The sequence below is a fragment of the Harpia harpyja genome, chromosome 7, assembly GCF_026419915.1.
Source record: "Harpia harpyja isolate bHarHar1 chromosome 7, bHarHar1 primary haplotype, whole genome shotgun sequence".
Lineage (NCBI taxonomy): Eukaryota > Metazoa > Chordata > Aves > Accipitriformes > Accipitridae > Harpia > Harpia harpyja.
Genome location: NC_068946.1, coordinates 34720301 through 34738266, shown reverse-complemented (window position 1 = coordinate 34738266; position 17966 = coordinate 34720301). Strand labels below are relative to the sequence as shown.

General features: G+C 37.4%; 1 protein-coding gene across 10 annotated transcripts in view; it reads left to right on the top strand.

The window, feature by feature from the left end:
- The window catches only part of MYO3B (myosin IIIB), a 213454-nt gene that overhangs the window by 150652 nt on the left and 44836 nt on the right, over window positions 1–17966 (top strand). For 8 of the 10 annotated variants that reach the window (XM_052793190.1, XM_052793189.1, XM_052793196.1 and 5 more), the window contains one exon: window positions 8483–8603. The exons of the other annotated variants lie outside the window; for them this stretch is intronic. In XM_052793190.1, the coding sequence (XP_052649150.1) occupies window positions 8483–8603 (121 nt within the window). The remainder of the gene's footprint in view (window positions 1–8482; window positions 8604–17966) is intronic. 10 annotated transcript variants of the gene reach the window in all.

The window sequence follows — 17966 nt, the reverse complement described above, 5'->3', positions numbered from 1 at the left end:
ATAAAATAATAATTTATAGCTTTGCATGCATACTGTTTTGTAGAATCATAAACTATAGCTCTAGGGTCAAATGCAGAATATTCTATTAAATGGAGAACTGTTAAGGAGAAATTTTTTCTCCCATTACAACAAGCACTGAAGGACTGCATAAGCACTCTCTCCCCTTCTTCCTCTCCTTTGTGTTGTCATTTTCTATTGTTTTCATGATAGCACAGACAGTAGATCTTAAAGTACCGCCTGCAACTATTTTCTGGAGTATTTGCTACATTTACACATGGCCATACCTGCACTTTGATTTCCTGACTTATAACAGCCTTTTGCCATAAAAAGGAAAGTGAAGCAGTTGACCCATCACTGTCCCACTATTACCAGTACCTTAAGATGAGAGTTATCTCAGGTTCAGTAGGAAGCTGGTGTATAGCAGTATCACTTGGATACTGGTAGGGGACATCCTGCCTTAGAGTTTTATCCAGCTAGATTTCTTAGGTATGTAGGAGAACTAGATCTTTAGAGAAAGCAACTGATCTATTCTACTCTTTGCACACATGGGAGAGATTCAGAGCTGTGTTCCTTCCTGCCATCTCTTAGATGCTGCGTTGAACATGGCAGAGCAGAGGCAGTGGGAGTGTATGCATACCCTTGAATTTGGACACTTCTATTGAGCCCTCTGGACCTAATGCTGGAGGAATGCTGTTAGCACTCTTCCCACTAACACACACGCTGTCTTCCTTTGTAACCTCGCACTTGACAGTTTCAGTGATCAGTCTGGGTGAATAAGCATGAGGACTATAGGGTTAAGAGTGACACAGTGCACCTTTGTATTAATTAGGCTGTCTGCTCCTCCTATCTTTGGCATTGCATTTGAAGGGGTATAGTAATAATAATAATCCTCAACACATTTCTGTCTGCCTTCGAAAACCTTTATCTAGGACTTCTTATTTGAAAATTATTCTTGTGCACATTTTCTCTTCTCTACATGCTAAGTATTCTGTGTTTCACATAAAAGCTCATGCTTGCTAATGGTGGCCATTTTCCAGGTTTTAAAATACACCGACAGTCTTTCTGTTGTTTACATCACACTGTCCAAGTGCCTAGTGACATGGAGACAAAAGCAACTCCAAATCTCTCCCTTCCCTGCACATCTTATAAAGTGAATGTGTAGTTCAAGGCAGCTTTTCAGTAAAATGGAGTATGATCACCTTTGTATTTTTTTTTTAAATGAGCCATTTCAGGCAGTGAGATAGATTGTTTGCATTTGTCATCCAGACATTAGCAAAACCATATAATTAAAATATATGTACTTCCCTCTCCTTTCCCTCCCCCCCTGTTCAAGCAGGCCTTGAAATTTAGGAAGCATTTGGCTTACATGTTTCTACAGAACAGCACATATTGAAATTTGTTTTCCTTTCATCTCTTTCCCAATAAAAGCAGCCGCTTGGCTTATCCCTTTAGCTTCCTCAGAACTTCCTTTCAGAATTCCCGATCTATTACAGCACATTCACATACCAGAAACAAGATGCCTTTTCATGCTGTCAACCTTTTTCATCTGAAATGTAAATTAATTCTTGCTGGTACGCTTTGACAGAGATCAAAGTAGGGGTATTAACCTTATTGGGCCTTCTCTTCATCAGAATCAGTTCCAAAGACTGCGAGGGTAGTGTTAGGAGGCCAGTCTTCACTGTTATCTATGGCCCTCCTCCAGGCAGTCCTCTGTCTACAAGTCAGCATTTCAAAGGCGCTGATTTCTTTTGTAAATGACCTTATCATTACTTTAAACTGTGTGAAAAATGATTTGCCTGAATAATTCTTGCAGGATTATCCTGCTCATTTTAATTGTGGGGGGACTTCATTCAGATTCCAGGATATTGTTTAAGTGGTTTTGACAGCAAGTGATCATAGCCTGATACAAAGGAGGAACACAGCTCCTGATTGGAAACTCTTGACTTGTTCAGATTGTTCATTTCTTGCACGTCAGTCTTTGAGGTAGGCTGCATTTGCATTTTAAAAATAAACAGATGCCTTTCAAATACATGAGCTGGTGGTCTGGAGATCTCTGTGGGCCCAGCAGTTCACTATCCATTGAAGAAACGTTGGAAGAAAAAACAAACTTAGAAAAAAACCAGCCCTCACAATATACATGAGGATATAATTCCTGCGTGTATTATATTACCCGAAAAAAAGACATTATTTCAGATGGGGGAAAATACCCTTGCTAGGAAACAAAATATTTGTGAATTTAAATTAGGTGGGGAAGAAAAAGCTACCCTACTTCCGCATATCTACATCACAGGTTCTCAGAATACACAGATCTTATTAGACTCATGGCTAAAATGGTACACAAGGTACACAAGATCTTTCCTACTTCTTCCAGTCACACTTTCCCAAACTGTGAAGTTTAGAAAATGCTAATTTTTAGCTTAGAGACAAATTGTAAAGAATGATTTTGTGTAAAGTGTTTGAGTTAACAATACTTTGCACTTCTGAGTATTTCTTTGTAATTGGGATTTGTATTGTTTTGATTTACATCTACATAAAAGGAAAAATATTTTGTTAAAATAAAGAATTTTTTTAAATTATGTTGTCAGATTCACAGCTGGTTTAAATCAGTGTATATCCACTGAATCATCTGACTGAAATGTTGCTGCACTGATTTACCTCACATGCAAGTCTCATTTAATGTTTCTTTGTATTAGAATAATGGACTAATTAGAATTTAAAACAATAGCTAATACAATTGAAAAAGTACGTTTTTTAGTTATGATAGCATGTATTTCCATGCAGTGGGACTGTTGTCCTGAAAGACTTAAGGGAGGATTTTAATCTGGTTATTTCATTTGTGAACTAACATTGCCAAAATGCCAAATGAGTGGTGCATGCGATTCACTTAGATGCAAGGTGACATCACTGAATTCATTTTAATTAGGCCTACTTTAGCCATCTGGGATATACTGTGCAGCTCTGGTCAGGACTGAGTTTAACTATGCTTCCAGAGGTGAAAGGCAAATGACTAATCCATTGAGCCACCATCTCCTCCTCCAACACGTGCTCACACACTCACCATATGTCACATTGTATTGGAAAATTCTTTACCAAGAACCCAAGATTTGGGCTTTTTTTTTTTTTTTTTTAAATAAAAAGTGATGGATGTTCAGAAGGAAACCAGATGAAGCATCACTTTGTAAAATGCTTTCTTTCTGTAACTTCTGCCCATGCAGTGTTGCTCACTATTTACATATCTCTAACATGTGCTTCTGGCAAAATTTACTCCATTATAATAAAAAAAAGAGGGCCTGAGAACAGCTGTAATTTACTATTTTACATTTATAATAAATGTAAGCTTTTAATAAAAGTGTTACCTTTGGGATTTTCAACAGCAAAGATTTAATGTTGGCTTCAATAGAAGACAAGGAAGTATTTCTTGAAAACCCTATGTTCACCTATTTATATCACTGTGTACATGTGTGTGTACATGTATTCGGCTAATACTGTTGTATAGATCTAAGAATTACATGAGTAAAATGTTCCAAAAACTTCTAAGCATGTTATAAATCTATCTAAAAATATATATATTTTAAATTTTCCTGAAAATAACAACCACTAAGTAGCAGATCCAGTTTTACTTTTTTATATCACTAATTTTCTTCCTTTTAACTACATTGTCAGTGTGAGAACCATTGAAGAGATGTACGTGTTTCTCTTAATGGCGGCTGAACTTACTCATTGTATTACTTTGATTTCACATTCAGGGTAAACCAGACTGGTTTGTACAGGCTGCACAGCTTTGATTAACTTTACTCTTCCATCTCTTTGTGTTCTGTACTAGCTTAGGGCATCCAGTAATTCTTCACTTTTAGTATCTATCTCTAGTAACCATTAAAAGCCTGCTGCCCTTGCAGGGAACATGTTAGGAAGAGTGAAAAGGCCTTATGATTTTGAAGTATGAGGTCCTATATTCTATCCCCATCTCTGAGTTAAGCTCTGTCGATGTGAGTACATCTGCATTTCCTTTTGTTTTCTCTCGTGTTTTTGAGGAGATGAAAAGGAGACCATTCTTACTGGATTTCATGCCTTTGCTAAAATCAGGAAGGGACAACAATGTAAGTTGTCCAACAATACATTGGAAAATCTTTTCCATTCCCTTGCTGATATTGACAAAGAGTTTCGCAGTCATCTTCACTTTTTTTTCTTTGACCAAATCTCAAGATCAGAGGCTGTAATGCATGGTAATTAAAAACCCTCTGTCCAAGTGGTGATGTGCATCAGTGACACCAGTCCTGATGGCAGCCTTGGTGAGTTTTCCTAATAGTCACTGCTTGTGACTGATAGTTACTGCTTGTACGTGAGAACTCGTGACTTGCTTTCTCGTAATCCTTCTGCCAGAGAACTTAAGAGGGGTTTTTTTTCTGCCATTAAACAGGCATCACCCAATACCTATCCAGAGTGATAGGTGAAAGAGGGGAGGTATTCATGGGACCCAGCAAAGGATGTGACTCTATCCCCTTTACTGTTCATTAGAATTAATTTGGCATGGAGTGAAGAATCAGATTCATGGGCTCCAAATCCTCTCAGATGTTGTTAGTTAAGCTGCTGAATGCTCTTTTAACTAGGCAAATTAAGAAAGTGATATGCTGTTCATAGCAAATCAACTTCTGATTACAAACTACCATGATATCTTCTCTTCAGCAAGCATGAGCTTTAATTTCCAAGTTGCTGTTATGTGCTATTTTAGGTGATATTATAGATTAAAAATGTGTCTGTGTAGAAGATTTCTGCTTAACATGATTTGTTATGACTGAGAATGAATCCTTCTGCTGTTTAAAATACCACTTCATCTCTTTTCTTCATACTTCTTGTATATAGACCTGTGATTGTTTAGTTTTGATCTTTCTATACTGTGCTTCACAATTTGTTCTGTAACTATATATTCCCTATGGGAATCAGAGGGAAAATGCCTGGACTTTTCCTATCTGGAATTGTGCAACATTGTGTGTAATGTATATGCCTTGGTACTTAGACCTTAAAACAAAGGTTTTTAACTACAAGACACCAAATTTCAGACTCCCTGAGGTAAATATATTCTTGGTTTGCTAGGTGCTGGAGCTGACAGAAAACGCACTTTGTGTGAGAATTGATCAGTACAAGAAGTAAAAATTCATGTTCTAAATTGTGGCACATAAAACATTTAACACTGAGTTACTAATAGTGCTGAAATTAAGTTCAGTTCCTATGTTGCTTTTCAGATCCTGTCATCTTTGGCTATGTAAAGATCAGGGTTAAAGATACTGTTGCTGGAAAGTTTGGAATATAGACTGGATAAGGTGAAAATGAGGTGACAGCTGGTAATCATTCTTCTTCAATGATGCAGTGATTGTTCATGGAGCAGTAGCAACATGAGTCTGCTAATTTCACACTCTTTGAGCCAAGTGCTTAGTGTCAAAACCAGCACCAGTCAGTAATGCAAATTGCTGTGATGGAGCAGCTTCCCAGCCTCTCAGACTCCCCCCAGTAGAATTCTCTGCATATGCATTTCTTTTGAAACATTATAGATCCAGTTAATAAATGTTGAAAAGATGCAGTCCTACTAACACTCGATGAAGCTTTTGAGAGAGAGAGAAGTTTGTTTATCCTGCTACTTCAGTTATCCCATGAGTCAAAGGGAAAGTAGGAAAAATACAGCCATTTACCTGTCAGATTCAAGATATTCTAGAAGAATGTTAGAAACCAGCTTGCGCAAAGGTTAAGTTGAAGAGGAGCTGATTTTGAAAATATGTATGAAAACAAAAGACAGGTTAAAAACTATGTTTGTTGAATCAGATATAGCAGGTTTTATGTAGTGAATGAGGAAAAGACCAAAATGGTTATACTGACGTTAATAAGAGTCTCTGGGGAAAAGAATTTTAAAAAATAAAATCACAGTAGCTATCAGGGTTGATTTTATAGACACACACATGCAAAGAACTAATAGAAGTTGAGAAATTACTAAGGATAAAACTGAAGTTTATCTTATTAGTTTGGTTGTTTCAGTGCTGCTTTATCTTTATAGTAGCCCATCGACTGACTGATACTCAGCATGTTTCAGCTGCAGAGAGGTGGCTGCTGGCCAGCTGTCTCTGCTGCCAATATCAGAGTAGGTTCCTTGTCTGGTCAGTAGGGGATAGTTAAGGATTGGAAGCCTGATCACATGGGGCAAGTGAATGCTTGCCTCATCTCTGCCAGACAGACTGACTTTTCCAGTCTGATTATTAAGGATGGAAAGTTCCTTAGCCTCACGATACCTGAGCTCTGTATTCGGTACAACACCTCAGCAGGCCCAACTTCTGTCATGCCTTCTGTAAAGTGAATGGTTATTTTTTTTAGTAACCTCTCATTAAAAGGCAATTTTTGCAGCTTCTTACCCTGGAAACCTCAGTAGCACTGAAACACTTAGATTGTTATGGTGCATTGCATACCACAGCTTGGACTGTTCAGATGGTTTTCATTTTCTTATACTGCACAATTAAGTGCAACACCACATACTTTTGTGGAGGTAGGTGGCTGAAAAGAAGACCATTAACACTATACAGGAATTAAAATAGAAAAGAAGGGATTAGTTACAGCCCTTTCCTAAGGGCTGTAGTTTTATCCTTAGTAATTTCTCAACTTCTATTAGTTCTTTGCATGTGTGTGTGTCTATAAAATCAACCCTGATAGCTACTGTGATTTTATTTTTTAAAATTCTTTTCCCCAGAGACTCTTATTAATGTCAGTATAACCATTTTGATCTTTTCCTCATTCACTACATAAAGAGCAGATGCAATCGAGGTAGCTCTATTTTGTTTCCTCCACCATCTTTTCATTATGCAAAAAAACCCCCATGAATGGGGAGCTAAATTTATAAAAGTAGTTAAATGTAAGAAAAGTGAAATCAATTATCTCATAATTTGGTAATAATTGAGGGACTGTAAATTCCACAGGGTCTTTATTCTCTGTTGTGTAGGTAATGTCTACTTCTAGTGTTTTCATAAAATCAGAGGTGTGAGATACAGGGAAAACTTGCTAATATTCTGATCAACTTCTTTGTTCTCAATTTATTCTATATTCTATATTTATTCTGCCTCCTGATTTCCCTTTGTAATCTACAATGTTATCTTGACCCTGATTCTACATGAGGTTACCCTAGAACCCATTTCTGTGCCTATCCTGCATCTCACTGTCATATTTAACCCCGGACTCTAGGAATCCCAATGAGGGGTCTCTTCTCCTCCTTTGGGTGATTAGTCCCCAGACTGACTCTGCTTTTGCACGTGTTTAGTGTGCTTAGAAGCTTTCCTGGACGGGGAAGGTTTTTTCCTCAAAATCATAATATTTCCTGATCTTAGCTCCAATTTTCTTTTACATATCATCTCACCGTTTAAGTTGCAGTCCTACTAGACTAATAAACAACTCCTTTCCCTCACAACCCTCAGCCTTCTTATTCAGCAACTGCTTGTTGTACACTTCAGCTATGGCATTGATACTGTACTTCATTTCTTCGTTATTCAGCCCTCCCCTTTTATCAAGGTATTTCTACTTAAATAATGCTTGAAATAAACCCTACAAAAACCAAAATTTTACAGTTTCTGGGTTTAAGTGTACATTGCGATACTTTTTAGTCTTTTGAGCTAAGTGCAGTATGTATTGCTATTCGTGGTTTGTGCTGGAGCTTTATTACTAACTGCTCACAGGTGTCCAGAATTCAAGCAAATTCACGTCAGATAAAACTACAGAAGTAATTAAGTAATTTAGGTATCCAAATTCAGAGACAGTCCGTGGAAATAAAGGATGTAGATATCTTCAAAATGTTATTCATTGCTATTTTCTTTGCCATTTCATTTCACTGCATGTTTGTTACTTCATTTAGTATTTCTAGTGATTGTTTTGTTCTGCTCTTTTTTTTATGAATGGTATAAATTCCAATCTCTGTAGGTTGTTTTTTTTTTTCCTGATTATTTGTATGAGAGGTATTTTAAATGTTTTATTATGGTTACAGTTAATTGAAAAATAGGAAAAGACATTATCAATTTTTCTAGTTTTAATTGAATATATCTGTCCCTGGCTCCTCACCCCCCTACCCCACAACAAAAGCAGGTAAAACTTCTGATTCTGTAAAATTCTGATTAGCTCAAATCATGGGAGCTGTGATTAAAGAAGGTGTTTTGGGAGTGATTTTCTACTATGTATTTTGATACATTCTAAGCTGGATTCCTATTTAAATTAGACATGTTCTCATTTTGAGGCCTCTTTTCCTCACCTGGGCTGTGCCAAGTGGTCACTATAACAGTAAGAGTGTAAGGCCCTGTATGATTTCCAGCTGTTAACATTGCAAACATTGGAGCCACCCCTGTGAGGTGCTAAGTGTTCTTTCTGTCCACTGGTTCAGTAAAAGTTGAGGGCATTCACACAGTAAAAGTCTGTATTTCAGGCTCTGCAGAATTTTTCTCTGATTCCTAACTATGTTTTTTAGCTTTCAGGGGATATCTTGTTCGTAAAAACTACACAAGATTGAAAAGCAGCACTGGCTGTGTAGCAGATCCTCAGCTTAAGAGCAGCTGCTCTACTTCTGATTTTGGCTGTGAAGAGCACTGGTGAGTTGAATCCTTTGCTGTCTATTATCTAACAGAAGTAATTTTCCACACAATGAGATCTGAAAGGAGCAGGCATGTCATCATGATTCAGCCAGCTCTTAGGGAATCTGCAATTTTCTGAGGATGAGCACCTGTAGGTTAGCTAGTCCCCCCACCAGTTCAGTCATCTCAATGTTCTCCAGGTTAGCAGAGTTAGATTTATTTGCGGCGCTGGTTGTCCTGGGTTGCTGTCCTGTTTCTGTGCACTTTTCAGAAGTACCCAGAATACCGTAGATTGCAGACAGGATTGCAAGAGCTCAGCATTTCAGAATTGACTGCAGTGCATGTTAGTAAATTCTCAAGAGTAGAAATTTACCATTCTGTGTCTGTAAAGCTCCATGCAGACCAGCAATGAGGTAGGGAAAAGAGCTGTAAAAAGCAGATGGACAAGTCACCGACAGAAAGCCTAGGAATACTGTCAACCGTAATAGTGGTGCCCTCCTCTTTGTACAGGAAGGGTATTTTAACCTTCCTTACCAATGGATTCACTCCAGACAAATGTCCCCGACACTTCCTTGGGTATGAGAGGCAAGAGGGATCTGTTACATCTTTAGCTGTTGTCAAAGTCTGTCTCTCCCACAGTGTTCTAGGAGAGGTGGCTGCATTTGCTGGATTAATCCCTTTGGTTAGCAAGTTTCAGTGACTTAAGAGTTATGAGATCTCTCCTACTGTGGCATGGGCATGAGGACATCTCAGTGGTTCTTCCAGTTCTTATTTCTGTTATTTTATATGCTTCCTATATAGCATATAAATACTGGTTCTTTTACACCTCTTAAGAGTTCTCTGAGGAAATAAATGACTGTAACTAGATTCTGTTATTCCATTAAGAAGGTTTTGGAGTTGTTTTTTTTTAAATAACCATTAACTTCTCCAAAATGGTATTTCTTTCTCTGTGTATGCTCACAACATTGAGTTATGTTAACTTCCATGCTAAGTTTGGTTGATTTAGATTGAATAATGTCTGCTACATGCTCTGGTGCATTATTATAGGATTTTGTTCAGGTGTAACCACCTGCATTATTGTAGGTTAGTAGTGCTGCAGGATCTCTCCCTTGCAGTATTCTGTTTTCAGCAAGGAAAAGGTTCAGGCCATTGGACAAGGACTAAATAAATAAATAAATGTTTTTGGTAATGATTTTCAGGGAAAAGAATAAGCCCACTGCAATTTACCATCATAGCTGTGTCTTTGGGTTGCCTCACTGCTCATTGGAGCAATGAGTTCCTAAATTTATAATTCCCTTCACATGCATGCAGCTCCTTCTGTCTATTAAGTACTTACAGGGTATGTGTCTTGTGATCTCTTTAGAACTATTGATGATCGCATGGTCATTTGTTCTCCAGTCTGTACTGATGGTTAAAAGCAAGAGCTAATAAGCTGTCTACTATCAGCTTTCTTTGGCATCCCAAATTGTAATTATTTACAATGTAAATAGACTTTTTTTTTCTTTTTAGCAATCTAGAGCTTTCACCTGGACTTGTTTGGAGGCACACAGCCTCTTTAAACTTTTTCCTTCATCTGTTTTATGTATAGTTAGCCAGGAATGGTTTTCTTCCCTTTTTGCGTTAGACTGTTTCTGGAATTCCTTGTTGCTCTCCAGACAAATGTATTTTTCTGGATTAGGTACATCTTGCTTAATTGTACATTGCGTGAGGCTCACAATATTTTACAGTTCAGTAACTGTTGAGGTGAATTTGGGCCCTATGAAGCACAAATACACAGATCTTTAAAGATATTCAGCCACTGAACTTACATTGAAATCAATGTCTAAATGCCTTTAGATATCTGGCCTGAAGGTGCCCATGTAAAATACATTGGCCATTCAAGTCTTGCACCCAGTCCTGATTGCTATGCACAATCAGACAGATAAGTAAATTCATACCTTCTTTTGCCTGGAGTTGCTAAACTGCCATTACTGCTGGCAGTTCTCAAGTTTAACCCCAACAATTATTGCAGATTATTTGCCTAATCCTATAAATTTCTCAGCAATGGCCTCAGGTTCCAGTGATTTCAGTCTTGAAAATGTTCAGCATTTCACAGGTGATGTTGAGAATCTTAGGACTAAATCCAGTAACTTACTTCCCATAAATCAAGTCCCACTTCTACATGTAGCTGTTACTGGGCTGTAGTGTTTTAAGCATATGGCTGTTCGGTCATACAGGAAACTTGTAGGAAACAGGAAGGCTGCTGAATAATAGTACAGATGTTTAATACAGTAGCTGGTAATCTGTCCCTAGAGAAGACAGCCTCACTGTGGCTTCACATACCATGGAACTGAAGTATAGAATAATAAAATATTCTTTTCTCTTCGTTTCCTTTCATTTCTTTTCATTTCTTTTATTTTTGTTTCTTTTTTTTTCCTAACTGGTAGTTATGGAAAATGAAAAATGAGTTTAAAGGTACTCAGGATCAGAAAGCAAAATCATATACAGTTCTGTTGTATGCACAGGAATATAACTATACATTTAAATGTATGACAACCTGCTGCTTTTTCAAAGATCTGTTAAAAAAAGAAGTTACAGTATTATAATATATAAAAAGCACTCAGTTTTACTAAGTAATGAATTTCAAAGTGTTGAGAAGGAATGGGCACTTTAAAAAAAAATTGAATTCCTTCAAGGAAATTGAATCTCTACACCTAGTTCACACTCTTCATTCAGCAAATGCAGGACATAAGCAAACTCAAGCTAATAAATGACGTAGGATGCTAATTAAATGTACACATTAGTTCATTTAACATTGCATGTTAAATGTTTCCTGCATTTGAAAACCAGTATTAACTGTGTTCAAATGCAAAAATCTTTCCTGTATGAAGCTGATGTCACAGGTACCTAAAGACACATTGAGAATTGGCAAATACCTCTCATATGAATAGAAATAGGTGGAAGAAAATAATTTAAATGTTAGCAGGGATGTGGTTTTGTCTCACTGAAACATTCAGTTCCACAGAGCTGTGGACTTGCCTGTGAGTCCTTCTACCAAAAAAGGGTCATGGGATTAATTGTACACCTGGGAGACTGATACTAAGTCTGAATTCCCCTCCCAAAACCCAGTCTGTGTATGCAACACTTGCCAAACCTTTTCTTGACATCATCAGCCACTGAGAGGAACCTGCAGGCCTGCGTGGCATGAAGGAACTGAATCACAATCAAACCCTTTCCCAAAGTAGCTCATTCAAAACTTAAAAAGGACAGAGTTATTTTAAAAAGCCAGACATGGTCAAGACTAAATTCAAATGAGGAAAGTGAAAACCTTTCAGAGCCCTTTTTACAACCCTGCTGAATAGCAGATTTACCCTTCTGCAGAGAGCCGAATAGGCAGCAGAGAAGGGAGGAGTGCGACATGGTCTCCCCTCTCACAAGGCCAGTGCAGATACCAGCCTTGCCTTATGTCTGCCTCCACTTTAGAATTGGTCATTGCATGAAATCAAAGGTGCTGAATTTTGCAATGGCATAGCTACAATTTCAAGTTAGTATTGGGGATCTCTTGAGCTAATTAGGAATCATCTGTGGAGAAGGGAGAAGTAATTTGCTAAAACATCCTGTGATTTTTAACTCAGACTGACAGATCTCTAGTGAATATATTTTTCATAAAAGTTCTTGTTCTTAGCAGGATAAGCTACAGTTCAGTGTCTAAGGACCTTAATCTATGCTACGTTGTTCATGTTCTTGTTCAGACAGAGCTGTCATCCTCAAATATCTTTAAATTCCTTTAGAATCTCATCAAAGCATCTGTAACCTGCATGTTCCACCATCTTCTTATCCATTCCCTCCTAAATGAAAATTGTGTTAAATAATACTGATTTGATACTTACCCTGGAAGATACTTCCTCTATTGTTCTTTTTTTCCTCTAGCTCACTGAACTATAGCTCACTGACTGCTAAATATCACAATATAAGTTAGCTTATATGTACATTATCAGTGGCCTTATACTATGTAGTAGCAGAAAGCATTGTTTCCACATAGTGACTTTGTTACACATAGTTATATCTGTAACTATAACTGCATGTCAGTGAGTATCCCTTGCTCCTTTGTTTCCTTACGGAGCTCTGTGTGTTAAGGATGCATGTTAGAAGATACCTGACATCAACAGCAGTTTACACCCTTGAGTTGAATTCATTGCGATTTTTCTCCTTACATCTTTCCCCTTTTAGCTAGTTGGTATCATGTTCACACTTTGGTCAGCATAGGTTCTCAGAAACTATTCATTTTAGTAAAACTCTTGACATTCACAGGAGACGTAGGTAATCAAGATTAGATAATAAAGCCGGAACAAAAGTACACAGGCATACCAGTTTAAGTGTTTGGAAAGTTATAGACAAAGAATAATTACCAGTGTTTCTCTGTTCTACCAAAAGTATGCATCTGAAAGTCAAGTTCCAGAAATGGGTCTATTTCTACTCATTAATGGCTTGACTGATGAAGCAGAATCTGATTACTAAATTTGTATCAGTACTGAGTGAGTGATGGTTACAGGGGTTTAAGAGGGCAGAATTAGAATTAGGAACAGAGGTACATGGACTGTAATGAACCACAAAATGAATGTCAGTCAGTAATGGCACCCTGCTCCAAAGTTTACGTTGGATAGTAGCAATGAGGATACATACTACCTCACATGTGCATCATAATATTTTCTCATCACTGTCAAGACCTCAGTTATGTAGTATATTAGACACTGCACTTCAAGAAAATGAGCGAGTCCCTCAGCAACAAAAATGATCACATGCCTATAAACCATGATCAGAGGACATCTCTAAGAGAGATGGAAAACTGAGAGTACATGTGATATTGTTTCTCCAGTCATGAAAGGCTGATGTGAAGAGGAAAGGAACAAACTGTTCTCCATTGAGAATCAGGCAGGAAATAATGGGCTTGCATTGCAGTGCAGGAGAGTTAGGTTAGATATCAAGAAAAACTCACTGATGGTATACTGAGTTAAGCCCTGTGTAGGTTACCTTGGGAAGTTTTGACATCTCCATCACTGTAGATTTCAAAAATCAGCTTAGACAAACTTCTGACAAAAAAAAATGGGTAGGTGTAACTGGTTTTTCTCTGAAAATGGGGATGGCTTAGGTGATTTGCCAAAGTTCTTTTTATGATCTCTAAATACAGAGTGACTTCTTGAAATGTGACATCTCTGTGCCAGTGGGTTTGGCGTTGCAAGTCAGCCACTTTCATAGCATCTTAGTGCCAGCAGTCATTGCTGCATCAGTGTAGGGAGTAAGTATAAAAATTGTTCCAGAAGAATTCTCCTTGGGTCGGCTTTACTTGCAACAGTGTTGTTGCTGTGCCTCAAAAATGAACAATGTTCATTTCTGAATGTTCTGCAACAACTGGAGGCCCACTGAAATAGCATGCAATGTGGATTCACCTACATGGTGGATTACCACAAAATATCCTGTGTATCACTGAGGGTGGAGATTTTCAGTCACATGAGCACAGATCAGTTCAGAAACTGGCTTAATGTGAAGTAAACTGTTCCATATAAAAACTCTTCTATCTTCTGCTATGCTTTCTTTGACTTGATCTGCAGCTTGACTCTCACTAAAGGGAGGTTCACTCAGTCAATAACAAAACCTTCTTTGGATTCTTTTGATTAAAAGGAAAAGAAAAAAAAAATCACTATGTTAGTGTGCTTCTACTCTTCATGGATAGCTGCTTGAAAGGGTCACATCTCCACATTTTAAACCTATTTTTTTTTCAGGACCTTCAGATCAATGCCATCAGGTCCTGGTGATTTACTGCTTACACCTTTCTTATATTGGTCCATAATTTCCTCCTTGGATAATTTCAGTTTCTGTCAAGACCACACTGCGATTTCTTGTATAAACCATCTTTTGAATACAAATTTTCATTTCTTTCCACAGTAAAAGCTGGTATAAAGACATTCTGCTCTCCTTTAATTGCTTCACTTTCCTATCTGTAATCATATTAAACATTAAGTTTATTGCTTGTGATGGAAATAGGAGGTCTGCAATTCCTGTGGCGTGCAGTGGAACCCATTGGGTCTCATTCTGCTGTCATGTGAGCTTCTAATTACAGTTCATAAGTTCAAATAGTTACTCATGATTTATAAGGTGTAAATGGAAATTTGGGCACAATTTTTCAGTGTCATCTTCTTTTTTTTCCCCTCCTTTCCGTCCCTTTGGAATTTTTCATCTACCCATGCTGGAAGAATTAAATTTATTCTCTTTGGGAATACATTCTTTCTGCAAAATGAGCTGTATCCTTTCTAGTAAAATATCTAGGAGTGTTTCTAACATTTTCAAAAGCATTTAAATGATGAAAGTCCAAATTCCATGTCTTAACTCATAATGGCCAGAATAACTCCAAAACTAGCTATTTTCCTCCGGCATAAATTAGTCTGTGCTACTAGTTTTATGCTGCTATGGTTTGACTGCTTTCAATGCTAAGGATAGTGTGGCTATACTCTCTACAGATGTGTAGACAGACCCTAAGAATCAACGTTTCTCTTTTTGTCAGTGTTTCTTGCTAATTGAGTGATTTATAGACAGTCCATATGTGAAGACTGAGGCGTATTATAGCTCAGTAGCTGAACATTCAGCAGCAAATTGTTGTATTGTCTGATTGAAACCAGGCACATGAACCTGGATCTCTTGCATCCTTCCCAGGTAAGTGTGCTGACTGGATCTCATCTCTCTGACCCAAATACTGCTTTCCTGCAAATGTGGAAAACAAAAATTTTTTGAAACCTTAGGAAAAGCGGTTTCTTCAAAGATACCTGAAAATACCCTGCACCTCAAAATCAGCCTCAGATGCCACGTTTGAAAATGTTAGCTATCATCACTGATTGGCTCACATAACTAACTACTAACCTAACTACTGCTGGGCTGCCTTCCTGTTGCTATTGCATTTTTCATATTGCATACTAGCCAAATTTTCAGAATAGCTCAGAGGCTGATTTCAAGGTGCTCAGCATCTACAATTGATGCCATGTTTTCAGAAGTGTTCCTTGCCAGTTTGACATGGTGGTGGGTTGACCTTGGTTGCCCACCAGGTGCCCACCAAGCTGCTCTGTCACTCCCCCTTCTCAACAGGACAGGAGGAGAAAAATACAACGAAAAGCTTGTGAGTAAAAGCTAGTAATCATGAAGTACATACTTATATCAGCAACAGTACATTCTGAGGAAGGATGGGGTATCTTGTGCCAAGTACAACTCAACTTAGGATTGTTCTAGTCAGAAACACAGCATCACTGGGATCCTCACAGAGAGTCGGGGTCTAAGGGCTTCAGAATTCCAGAGGCTGATTTTTGCTAGTTTAAGCTGTACAGAACGCAAGTTGCTGAACTTTACCTTCATGCTTTAAATATTTGGACAATGTTCTAGCCCTGGCAAAGTTATGGTGCTGGCAAAACCTTACTAAATTTTAGATTGTTTTTTTTTATAGAAGGTAGAGATTAGTTCAAGCTGCAGGTTTAGATCCAGATCCAAACCACCCCAAAATCTGAATATTTAAATTTAGATGATGATTCAGTCCATTTTGGCATTGTAGGCCATTTGCAACATAATGATCCAACAGCAGATTTTTATTTTGACAACCACCACAGTGATATTGGAGGATTATTCATGATTTTTAGTTCATACTGGGTTTATTTTCTGCAGTATTGCGGGTTGGGGGAATGAATCATGTCAGCAAATGCTTGAGTAATTTTGGGGAAAAGTGGCAAGTTACCTAACTAATCCTATTAAATGGTTATATAAATAATATATATACAAGATAAATAGTAATAAAGAACTTTACAGATAAGATGGTACATGCACAAATGCAACGTCACATACAGTCCTAGACATACTTTGTACTTTCGTGTACAAAAAAGCGTGCCAGTACAAAATGAGAATGCATTTTTAAAATGGATCCCTCCATTTCCTCCAAGGAAAACACCAGTTTAAATTCAAATTACAGTTTAGACAGAATGTTTTCCTTCTCTTTCTTAGTGTTAAAGAATAAAGGGGAATTTAAATTCCCCAAACCTGACAAGCAAATCCAAACTTCATTCACGAAATTGCAGCATTACAGAAAAGTTGAATGTTTACCACGTTCATGAATTCTTCATTTTGTTTCCACACCCTGAGGTAGCTTATTGACAACCGTGATGCCATCATTGTTGTGACTAGTTTGAAACAATTCAAGTCAATGCTCTTGAGCTGGGGTAACACATTCAGACAAACTTAATTAATCTAAGAGCCTAAACCCTTTTGCAAATAAGGCTTGAAATACTTCAGTAGCCTCAGTGGATGTCACAGAATAAATGTATTATCTAATACATATGCATGGTGATATACAGTTATCAAATTCTATACATAATAGTCTAAAATATTTCAAGTCCTTCAGTAGTGTTATTTTAATCTGAAGTATTTTTAAAGGGTACATTTTAAAGTTGCATTTTGAAAGGTAAAATGCACACGTGGCCAGACATATTTTTTAAATTCCAATGTTGTTCTATTGTTACATGAGTAACTTATAACTAGTGTAGCTGATTGAAACGTAAGTATTGACAGCAAATGAAATTTGAGGTAACATATGTTGTATTTTTTAATCAGTAAAGCAATTTTTGTTCTTTATATTCCCCCTTCCCACTGTAACTGAAAGGGCTGAAATGTATTCAGTTGTAATAACTGTGTAAAACTGAAAGAGCTACTTAGTACCTTGTAAAGCTTTTCCCCATTTATGAAAAAAGCTATGATATATATGTCTAAACCAAAATCTATGACTGAAACTTAGATTTCAGATGTGAGGGGGTTGGAGAGTAATGAAGCAATGGCTGAGGCGTGTTTTGATAATCAGAAAATCTTGCTTTTAATCCCAGTTTTAGGACCACTGGCATATCAAGTAATATCTATGAACCTCAGTTTTTTATCCATCAAGTGAAATTGGTAGCATTTTTTTTTGGTTTTGCATAGCTAAAGATTCTGGAGCAAGTTCTGTCTGGGTGGACTTTACTATTGAAGAGATCCATTGACTTCAAAGGCCTGCCAACAAGGATCAGGGCCTGCAGAAGGTTTTTATGATACTTTAATTAGCATTAATGAGAGCAGGAGTTGGCCTTTAATATTTTTATGGTGACATAATGTGATGGTAAAATAATAACAGATATAGACAAAGAATCTGAGAACTCTTTACTCCTTGTTCTGTCCTTAACACAAATGGCTTTAGGAGAACACAAAGCTGTGTGTTTCACTTCTTCCTCATCTGTCAAATTTTGAGTTCCTATGTTTGAATTCTGTGAAAACAGCTTTTCACAGCCCTGGAAAAAAAGTTTCATGTAAAATCTTCTCAAATTAATTTTAATACATGACTTCAGT